The sequence below is a fragment of the Scomber japonicus genome, chromosome 19 (genome assembly GCF_027409825.1).
Source record: "Scomber japonicus isolate fScoJap1 chromosome 19, fScoJap1.pri, whole genome shotgun sequence".
Taxonomy (NCBI): domain Eukaryota; kingdom Metazoa; phylum Chordata; class Actinopteri; order Scombriformes; family Scombridae; genus Scomber; species Scomber japonicus.
In genome coordinates this window covers 2,761,906-2,774,011 of record NC_070596.1, presented here as the reverse complement: position 1 = coordinate 2,774,011, position 12,106 = coordinate 2,761,906, and the positions used below count along the sequence as shown (strand labels likewise).

At 40.3% G+C, this 12,106-nt stretch overlaps 1 protein-coding gene across 1 annotated transcript; it reads left to right on the top strand.

The window, feature by feature from the left end:
• The first annotated feature begins 7,834 nt into the window (after positions 1-7,834).
• Positions 7,835-11,113, top strand: ajm1 (apical junction component 1 homolog). Its single transcript, XM_053340000.1, has one exon. The coding sequence runs from the start codon at positions 7,835-7,837 to the stop codon at positions 11,111-11,113; it is 3,279 nt and encodes a 1,092-aa protein (XP_053195975.1).
• Positions 11,114-12,106: the final 993 nt, after the last annotated feature.

Here is a 12,106-nt window from a genome sequence, read left to right as displayed (position 1 = left end):
TCCTGCCTCCTATGAATCAAGACATTTTCCGAAAATGGCGATCCAACAGGCATGGCCACTTTACGCAGTGATCAACAAGATATGTGGAGGTATTATTCAACTTCTCTCTCAAGCACTCTTATTTTATTCTTCACACAGCTCCTTCAGTTTGAGTGTTTAACTGAAAGAAAACATGACTCCCTCAGAGGAGAGGCTGTACAAATAGTCTATTTTCAACCCCATTTCACCCTCTTTTCATGTCTGCCCCTTTGGAACAGATACAAACAGTTTGCCTTCAGACACGCCAAGTCAATATGAACTAGTTTCTTTGAAGCATACTGACCCCTTTATGGCCAATTACCCCCCATTTCAAAAGCAATCAACAAAATGTTATCTTCTATTTCTTCTTTCTTTTCCCTGCTGCACTGAAACAGAGGTATATATATTAATTACATTACACATTACATAGTATTATTAATTAAGGCTCCATTCCATTTAGGTTTAAGACAGTCAGGTTCCTGCTATTGCTCCAGTGTAAGAGGAGGTCTGAATACTTACACACTTTAGCCAATACAAGCTGTTTTCTTTCTGTTTTTTAATACTGCATACACATTTCCTGTATTTTTTGGTTGTATTCTAATAAAGAGACTGAGAAATAATTATATATGGTCATTATAGCATTGCTAAAACAGCTAATCTAATGGTGGCCTAAGACTTGTCAGAGAGGACTGTGTGTTTATCTGTAAAAAGCAGGAAAATCTGTCAAATTCAGTGAAAAATCTGACATTTCCACATCATCTTTTTCAGCTGACACACCTCAAAGTCCTCCATCACTTTGCTCATAGTCCACAGGTATACAGTACTGTGCACAAGTCTTAGGCCACCATTAGATTTATTGTTTTAGCAATGCTATAATGACACATACCCTCGACACATAGTCCATACACAGTTTAACCCCTGATTACCTCCTGCACACAGAATCAAAGTACCAAATGTGACAATGCAGAATATTAAACCATTATAAGACGTGTACATGCAAATGTAGTAGTGTTGGGAGAGGGAATGTGTAGTGGTGACACAGGATGGTAATGTGGGGGGGAGGGTAAATCTAGAGATGATGAATTAGTTCTGCTCTGACATTTTCTCGGGTTTCTGTGCCAATGGTGCAGTGATGCAGTGCACTGACACTTTACTTCCATAGAAAATACCCACAATGCAGCATAAAGCAGTGCTCACTATGCTCACTGACCTGAAGTAAGACTACTACACTTCCACTGGAGAAGTGACATCCATTACACTGGAGAGCCATCCATTATGTATTAAATAAAGGAACAATTTAAGTTATAAACAAGCCCTTTTTGCTGTGTAATGCAGTGTGTTCATTGCAGGTCTTACTGATTAGAGGAATGACCTCCCTGCTAATGAGAAAATGAGCACAGAAAATGTTGCCATATTTTAAAGAGGAGCATATATAAGCATATTTTCAGGAACAGGACCACTGCACAACTGCCCCTCCGTGTGGCCGCCTTTTACATCCACAAACGGACCTCGACATCAGTGACCGAACCACCGCCCGCCTCCAATGATTCCTGCACAAGAATGCATTCGCTTCAACATCAGCGACATTAAACTAAAGCGTCATTGTTTACTCAGTGGCAACAACGGCCACCGAGTCTACCGCACTTCCATTTTTTTCACCAAAGCCAATTACCGCACGTATCGGCACGCGTGACGTCACAGAGAACACAACTTATCATAAATATAGCTAACCAAAATCGCTTCCATCATCCTCGTTAAAAGCACCGGGTTGCAAGTTACTGACACAACTTCTCACTCATACAGTTGAAATCGCTTCTATATCATCTGTGTTATAAGCACTGGGTTACAAGTTATTAATACATCTAATCTAACATTACCTCTGTATTGTCGCCTATCGTGCGCACCAGGTGCACCAAGAACTGGTACACTTAATCTAACATCATCACGTCATCCACGTTACAAGCCTCGAGTCACTCGCAGTTACTAAAACAGATTTAGTCTCTTCTGTACAGTCCCTCCTGACATGCAAGTTGTTAGCTAGCTAACCTAACGTTACTTCAATATCCACCATTAAAAGCATTCTAAGAAGGGCAACCTAGCATCGGGAGGCCAGGGACTCCTGCTGTATCCCTACTCCAACCGCAGCACTTCGTTTTGACCGGGACTTCGGGCACTAGGAGACCAGCAACCCCTGCTGTTTCCTCACTCCAACTGCAGCGCTTCAATTCGGCCAGAATCAAACGTTTTCTTAATAAATGGTTCAATCACATCATGTCATGGGTGTGGTCCTTGCTAGTGAAACATGCTTTCTCTAAATGATGAGGATTCATGCAGAGTACAATTAAGCACAAGTAATTAAAATAGAGTTATGACTTAACAAAAATGCAACACACAGAACGGTAACTACATGTCCTAGTTTCTGGACTAAGATTCAAACCCTCTGAAGTGCCTGCAAGCTACTTACAGAAGAGCTGACAGACAGAGTGAAGGCAGAGTAACATTCACTGCATGCAGACATCTGCGGCTGACAGTCTTCAGCCAATCATGGTCCAGCCTAAAAAAAGGAAAGTTATTTTTAACCCTTTCAACCCAAGGCTTTTGTCTTCTTTTGCTTGGCCTTCTGTCCTTGTATTCACAGATTTGATTTGCTACATGTCCCAGCTAGTCATGCCACATTGTATACTATTATCAAGATAAGTTGAATCACTTCACAGATGGCATCAGTTTGCATTTGTTGCTACTATTCATGCATTTATAACAATACTCACAACCTGCTCACATTGAAATGTAGTAATTAATAAAAATGTGTCAGAGCAACTTCACCTTTAAAAATGCATTACATTTCATTTCTCTTGGATTAGTCTGGTAGCCTCTTCCTTCAGTATGTGAGGTTTCATTGTCATTCAACTTCAGACATGATCACAATAATGATTCATTATGTAGACAAAAAAAAAAATCTGTTTTTGTATGCGTGGCATAACACACGTGTGGCTTACTTTAATGCAGTATCCCATGCTTAGTTTCATTTTCAAACCATTGTATCTAATGAACTTTCTAAAATGTATCATCCACATTTGTGGAAAAATTTGCAATTTTTAACAACCTAATGGATGATGTGAATGTGGGGATTTTTTAAGTAAATGAAGTGCAAAACCATTTAGAATTTTAACAAACAAATACAAAGACAGAAATAAAGTATGGTGAAGCAGGATCCAAAGTTATTTCTGCACCTGAAGATGTAATTTTATTTAGCTGTTACACCTGCCTGGAGGCAGTTAGCCTGTAATCTGAGGCACAGCTTGATGTAATCAGTGAAGCGTGACTCAGTAAAATGGTGTAAATTACATGAGGACATACATATGTCTGCATCAAAAGGAGTCAGCTTCGCCTTTTAGGTGCCTCCTTCTGGAGGTGTTCCAGGCACATCCAACTGGCAAGACACCCAGACCCAGAATATACTGGAGGGACTATATATGTCCTCTGGTCTGAGAATGGCTTGGGATCCCCAGGATGTGCTAGAGACCTGTCCTGTCTGGGTTTCTTCACTCAGTCCTTCCTCACAAAGACCTGCTCCCAGATCAGTGTTAAAACATGGATGGATGGTATACATATGTGTTCTGAATACTTACATATAAAACCAGTGAGTTTAGCTGGATGTTGAAAGCTGGTTTTGAATGTTGTGGTGCCTGCAGTGCAGTGTATAGTGAGGGAAGACCTGTAGTTGTTTTGTGCTCATTAAATCAGAACATGACCTTCAGTGTGCTGCTATTATACTCTGACTCTTTTAAAGGGCTGTATATGCAAATACACACTTGTGCATTTGCTGCAGTATTTTAGGAAGACGTTAGCCATCTCAACACCATAATCATCCTCCGTCTGCTCCAGTCTGAGCATCTGCTCGACCAGTTGCTGTATCTGGGTCAGCTCTTTCTCCTGTGGTGGTCTTACACAGGTTGCAGCATCTTGTTTTTTTATTTTTGTGTAAGCAATATTTTCATTTCTGCATCTTTCTATTTCTACTCTTTTAACTCTTACATAGTGTTCTGGGTCAAATTTTACCCATTTTTACATTTTACAGCTGATACACATTTTTATAAATGCAAATGTAAAATTTGACCTTTGTTTATTAAAAAAATTCAAAAATCAGCATTAAAATATATTGTACTCATCATATTCTATAAAATGTTCTCCTGCTTCATAAAAAATGATTGTCAACGTCTTTTTTTTACAAAACAATAAATGAAACATTTATTAATGACTGATGGGGAATTTATGAATATAAATTAGTGTAGAGACGTATTATGAGTCAGAATAAGAACAGTAGGTGAAGGTTAATTCTACTCTTGTTCATTTCAGAAGTTTAATAACTTCTACTGCATTCATGTTACAAACCTTTTCACAACTTTATTAAAATTTAAAGTTTTACTGTTTCACGACCAACAAGTTTCTTCTGTTGCTGACTTGCTGAGATGTCAACTGCATCTTTTAAGGATGCCTGTCAGTGTTCAGCTGTTGCCTTTTAAATCGTATGTTAAATTCATGCAGATTGCGAGTACAGTCAGTGGCATCACATGGCATTATTTATTATTCATCAGGCATTGATTAATGAGTGACTAGCAGCAAAATAAAGATACTTTTTAACTGCTTTTGTTGGCTAATTCTGGAGGTCTTTAGACTGTATAAACCTGGAGATAGGAAGGGGGGGAGCAGTCATTGGTGACATTGCAATTTCAGATTCTTCTATCTTGGCTTCAGCCTCAGGCCATGGTACTTTCCACTTGGTAAGGTCAGACAGCAGGAAGGGAGTAACAGTACTCTCCACTCTTGTCCAGATGTTGGCTGTGACGCACACTTCCATTAAGCCATTCTTCTATTGTTCATGTGTTTTAGTGTGGAGGGAAATTGTTACAATAAATAAAGCACTACTGTGGTTTAAATGAACCTGCTCTGTGTGTCTATAAGATTTGTTGCCTGTAGCAGAGCTGAAGACTGTACATTACACTGAAATCAATTTTGGTCACTGTAATCATTCTTCCTATCCACACTGTCCTCATTCTGTGCAAAACTACATTCTGAAGTTCAAGCAGACCTACCAACAATCTTATTTCTACTTATAGCTGAGGAAGCACAGAGTCTTCATTCATTTTCTTTTTGTCCCCCATTTCTAGACACAGCCAATGGAAAAAGGAGACACAAATACAACCAACATTTTCAATATGTGGGCAGTTTTTGTCCTGTAACACTTGAAGGCAAAAAGTTATACCAAGAGTTCAGGGAAATCAGTAAATGTTGAAAAATGATGTATTGGAACATTGCCAACATAGAATACATAACTGTGGCTTGACCTGACTGACTGACTGACTGACTGGCTGGCTGGCTGGCTGGCTGGCTGGCTGGCTGATTGACTGACTGACTGACTTAACAGCACATCTAATAGGCTGAGCTGCTTGCTTCATCTTCTGCCTATACTTTAAAATGACTTATTCTGTATAGCAGTGGCTATTAGAGCCAAGCCTTCATCTCAGCCAGTTTAATCATAATAGCCTTTGTCTCTTTCATGCCCAGCACCTCAGTGAAGTGACTGAGGGTGCTGTTAAAAATTGCATGTGAGCAATTTTTTTCACCAAATTAAATTAATGTTAAATGGTGTTGATTTAACCATGCAATAACCCCAGAAAGGTAAACTAACAACAACACAAGGCTACTGTTTCAAAATAGATTAATTCATCATAGCAATCACAAAAATCACTCTAAATCAGCAGGGAGAGGTGCAGAAACAGCTTACAGCTCTCTCTCAACAAACAACAACAAAACTACAAACAGTCATGTATGCTGTTATTATTCATGTACAAAAAATTAAATAAAAATACATTTGTCTTCAAACCTATTTGGTCTTGTCCTTAGAGCTTTAAAAAATGCATTACTATTTGCAAATAGGTTTCCATGTGGACTGGCTGACAGGACATTAATCCTCGCTTAGCACGATGCCAACAACGTACTAATACAATGGGAAATCCCATTAAAAAACGTCGAAGGTATCAGAGTTAGCATTACACTATTTCATTTAAAACAAGTGCCAGGTGTGTTTGCAAAATGGTCTTTATGAACCCATAATAATGGAACAGGAGTAATTCAACAAATTCAATCAAATATTTTTTTAACTTCCATTCACTGACGCTCTCCTGCCCACCTCCTACTGTGAAAACCTCTGATTTAGACCAAAATCATGAGGATCAATGATTGGTCATTATATACACACATTAACAGCTAATTTGTGACTTTGTCTGGCTACTTGCATTGAATGCGCTGCTGCTCTTTCCCACCTACGGAACAGTCAATCCAGAGAGCCACAGAAGCACTCATTCACTGAGGAATACTGGTGAATCCGCTGGTCCATCAAAAAAGTTGCTAGATATGTCGATAACTTCTTTTAATGAAAAGTTGCTGAATCTATTGGCAAAGTTACTAAGTTGGCATCACTGGGCTTTGGGAAGGCCTAGGAGGATGATTTTTCCCCCGACCTATTATAAGTCAAAATGTGTGGTTAATTCACTCGTAACTTAAACAAACATTAGGCTACGTGACTATGGCCTTCTGTCCAGACCATGAAGTCCTAATCAATGAGTGAGCCAGATAACCTTTTCTCTGCCTAGAGACAACAACACAAAAATACATTTGGATACCTCTATTTTCATATTTTAAAGACAGTAATCCTTTCATTTTGTAAAGTTGGGGGACATTAGTACAGTGACATTGGGCTACACAAGTAAAATTGACCTGTTTGGAGCTGGACTTTCCCCAGGGACTAAAAAGCTTTTGGGGAGCTCAGTTCTTCAACCTGCTTTCCACCAGAGGGGCTAGAGTCTAAATTAAGTTCCAGGGAGATTGTTTTACCTTTACCTCATTCCCTGCTGGCGGGGGTGTACTTTCAAAAAGTACAGGAATTTTGAGGGCAGGGTTTTTGGCAAACTGGTACCTCTCATGTAGTAGAAATGCTATGAGGACTTAAAGTTTAAGTTTAAAAATGGAGATATAGTTGCAGTATTGAAAATGGACAATGGAAAATGCAAAAACTTCAACAACGTGAAGTTTTGAACTAGAATACAGCCACTGTATTGCTTGTTGTTATAATAACCAGTTCCAGATGCCTTTACACACATTAAGCTTCATGTATTTATATTCTTGCATACTTTTGATGTCATGTCATCAGTGAAGACAGCATGAGGTCAAAAGTCATTAGAGGAACTTATTTTAGTCTTCAAATGGATGTCTTGTAACAGAGACAGAAATAGCTCCCAGAATAGTTTGTTTCTTTGTTTAAAAAATCCTTGATGTTTTACAGTTATTCCTCCCACAGTATCCAGAGTTTTTAGATTCATAAAAAGCTGTGAAGCTCAAGCTCAAACTAATTGTGGTCCGTTGTGGAGTCATTTACTTTGTCTTTTACATTTGCACATTTGAAACACCATTTAAAACCTTTTTTGAACTAACTTCAGTGATATGTTCCCCAGAACGAACGGAGGATATGTCAGTTTTCACAAATAGACCACATCACTGATTTTATTTTGCATAAGCCTAAACACGCAGTATAGAATTAATGTTCATTATTGAATATCACTGCATGTTTAATATTTCTGCCAGAGTTTAGTCCACAGACTATCAACTAACTCACACTGAATAGTATTTCTTGCTTCGCTGGTGGAACAAATTTGTATTACCCAGATTAATATCACTGACTGAAATTCTCTATTTTCCTCCCCAGGCCACATCAACATTAAAGCAACTTGATGGAGAGAACTAGAGGAGTCCCTTTAAGATGACACGCACAGACCCGCCTGACATACTGGTATCAACTGTGCATCGAGATATAAAAGTGATCCCCATTTCTTCACATTATAAGTCCTTGCAACCCTCCAAACAATGTGATTCTATAAATTGCAGCAAACTGGAGGACAGTAAGAGCAAAGTCAATAAGAGGCACTGCCGTACCTTTGACTATAAGTCATTGGATTACCCAAAATCACACAAATACTCAATGGAGTCCCCATACAGGAAGGCTGATAGGCATGCAGCCAACCCAGATGTTGCCTGGAATGCTTTGGGCCGTCAGCAGAGATACCGCTTTTCTGCTCCAGACATTTTCAGCCATAGGGTAACTCCTCAATCAATGGCAGCAGATATGGCCAGTGAGGTAGTTGTCCCTGAACAAAAACGAAGGACCAGGTCAAAAAGTGCCACTCGTGTCCAAACCAGTCTAACCCCTGTGTCTTTTGAAGGCTCCACATCTTCAGGGAGGAAGGGCAGGGAGTCACAAAGGGCTCCAAGAGACTCTCGCTGGAGACCAGAAGTATCACCGCGTAGGGAATCCTCCTATGCAGCAACTAGGGCTCATATGCATGAAGTACATCCCATTAAGTTGCAGCCTCAAATAGGGGACAGCAGTAGATATTCACCTCACTATGGTGCTGATAATTCTGAGGATACAGGGCTGGATAAACCAGCAACTAGCCCTCATGTCAGGTGTCGGGTGGACATCAAACCTGATGACGCAGCATTACATCAATCTGGACGGAAGCAGGCTACACCTCAAATGGACATACCCTGGCAGAGGCACCACAGTGGGGGGAGTAGGAGCCTGACAGTGCCACGCCATTTCTCCTACTCTAGAACACCAACTCCCACTGACTCATTAGGCACAGAAAGTAGGCAAGCTTATCAATATTCCCGCAGCATGCCAAATAGTTACATACAACCAATGGAGATTCCTTTGCAAAGAATGCCTTCATCAGGTGAGTACTATGGTAGGGAACGCAGAGCTCATTCCAGCCCTAATGTGCCAACCAAGTTCTTTTATGCAGATGACCCAGGGAGATATGTCACCACTGCTCCTCCTCAACCAAGTTCTTACTTTCATGATGAACGTTACACACCAGGACAAACATACACTCCAAAAGTGCAATATGTGCAAGATCCAAGGACTCGAGTGGTGCATGCTGTAGCTACAAGACCCTATTATCCTGAGATGGAGACCTATCCATACTCTGTGCAGGCAGGGTATCCCAAACCCTACACAGCAAATGAGCCAGGGCCATACATAATACAGACACCCCCAACAAGAATATTTTACGGGGATGATCCAAGGTCTTACCAAATCCAAACTGCTCCGCCAAGGTTTTATTACTCCAGCGACATGTATGCAATGCCTCCAGAGCATCATATCCCAGCAAGGGCATATTACACAGAGGGTCGAAGACATGCTAGAGTCATTCAGGCACAAACAGATGACTGGTACGGCTCAGATGCATCTGGATATTCCACCAATCCTGCCTCTTATGTATCCCAAGTCACTCCAACCAGATCCCGTCAAGACCCTGTGCTAACACCATGGTATGCCAACCCATGTGTAGAACCTCAAAGAATTGGCACAGAGTCCAAATCTTACTCAAGGTCCTGGGACAATATTCTTAACTCTCGTGTAGAGAGGGAACAACCTCTCCCTGTCCAGAGAGGTCAGAGCTATGATGATCTTCTCGACTCAAGGAAGCCTGCAGCAGCCACAGGTGACAAACCGCAACCAGTGGTAGTTAATCTATCCAGTTCACCAAGACGCTATGCAGCTTTATCAATGTCAGATAACTCACTGATTGACAAAAGCCCAACAGAAACATCAAAGAGCACTACTAGTAAACTCTGGTTTGTCACTCCTGAGATAACGATCACTGATAACGACATTCGAACTGGGAACCTTAGTAGGGCTGAAGCACGGTCTGCCAGCTGGGACATTCTTGACTCTAGAAGCACAGAGGGTCCAGAACTATCTCAGCGTGACTTTGAAAGCTCAACCAAAGAGAAGACACATGACAATGCCTCACTACAGCAAAGCCTTGAACAACTTGATGAGCTTCTGGCAGATCTTGTGACTGATTACAAGCCACCCAGTAGAAGGGCAAGTGAGGACATTCTGGATCAACTAAAGAAGCTAATTGATGAGGAAGAAGCAGTATCTTTATCCAGAAAGAGCTCAAAGGCAGGTACAGATGAACCTCCTCCACTTGACAAGCAGCCGACCTCAATAAGAATGAATCCTGATGCTTTTCAAGATATGGACGGGGCCAGTGACGCAATGAAGAGTGCAGATGAGTGCTCCCCAGATCAGAGCCCAGATGAGGATGATACAATGATGTGTTCTAACAACAAATGCCGGCGGACAGAGACCCTGTTCAATGCTTGCCTATATTTTAAATCCTGCCACAGCTGCTACACCTACTACTGCTCTCGTAACTGTCGCAGGGAGGACTGGGACATTCATAAAGAAAGCTGCGTGTATGGAAGAATTGGCAGCATATGTCGTCATATTATCAAACACTGCCGGGAGACTGTTGAAGTCCACAAAGCCTTCTCCCGTATTGCCAAAGTTGGCTACCTTTCTCGAGGTAGAGGAGTTCTCTTCCTTGGTTTCCCAAATCCTGGGTCATCCAGTAACTTTCTGCAGTATGGCCTGGATAGTCTACTTATGTCTCCTACATACTTGTCCCTTCGAGAGCTTGAAAGCTTCAAGGACAACCTAGGGGAGTACTGTAAGGAACTGCAGGAGGCTGGTAAAGAGTACGACCCAAATGAATGTTTCATCTTGAATGTATCAATTGCTGTCGGTGAGCAAATGCCTGACGGGCCATCGCCAAGGAATCAAGCTCCAACTGTCAGAAAATATGCAAAGGTCGCACTGGCTTCTTTCAGCCCCGAAAGAAAGGTTCACAAGAAAGAGGGTGACATGGAAACGCTAATCCTTACTCCACCACCAGGAACAGCAGATATTGACAAAGAGGGAGAGGAAGGCAGGAAGGCCAGGGAAATCTGTTTTATTAATATACAACGGGAGTTGAGGATTCGAGGGGTTTTCCTACGCCACGAATACCCACAGGTGTATCAGCAGCTCTGTGAGTTTGTAGAAAGTAACAGAAGGTTCACACCCACTACTATTTACCCTATTGACAAGAGGACCGGTAAACAGTTTATGTGCATGATTATGGCTGCCTCTGAGCCCAGGACTTTGGACTGGGTAGGCACCCCGCATCTCCTTGATGACATTATTTAAGTGCACCTTTTGTTGTAAATATATATGTATAGAAATACATATATATTGTTACACATATTTATATATCAATACAGTTACAAACATTTGTAGATATGTATTTTGTTATCAAATAGATATATATTCATGTCTGCTTGGTCAGTATTATTCTTTATCAGAATATTTCCTGTCAGGTGCAGAATGAGTACAGTACATTATTTATTTTAATCTTTTTAACAAGTACATACTTTTTATTCACCACAAGTCATTTATCTGTATCTTGGCCATTAACTGTTACAACACATTCCCTTTAGTAGGGATTACCGAAACGGACATTCTTGTATTTTGATTTTTTCCAAATATTAGCTACTACTGTGTGTTCTTTGAAACTTAGCTTCTTTAAACGAGAGTTCATTTCAGTAAGCGATTACAACATGACTATTTTTCATATGTGACTTAAATGGTATATCATGCAGAAAATATGAAACATTATTTTCTTAGCTACGAAAATACTTTCTATGCAAAGTTGCTTCATGAGTTAAGTACTACGTTCCTGTAAAAGGAGTTGTTTATTATATTATATTATATTATATTATATATTATATTATATCATATTATATTATAGATACATCTGTAAAGAAAGAAAGAAAGATTTTGTCAAGATAACTGTTTGTGGAAACATAGATCCTCATCATAAGGAAGTAATGAAAACTGAAAAAGAGGCAGTTGTGCTAAAAAAAAAAAAAAAGACAAGAAAAAAAAGAAGGCACAAAATTGTACTGTTGTTTAGGTAGGAGTACTATACGGAATGTTTTTGTTTTCTTCTTAACTGAGTCTAATGGTGTAGATTGGAGAAAGGCTAAACTCTGTAGTGCTTTAATTCTGCTTTACAGAATTAATGGAGCAATACTAGACTTGAAAGCTGCCTCCACAATGAATACTGAAATGGTGCCAGTTACCAGCCACACAGTAGGTGTTGGCCTATACTGTTCAGTTTGAAACACTGTGAATAATAAG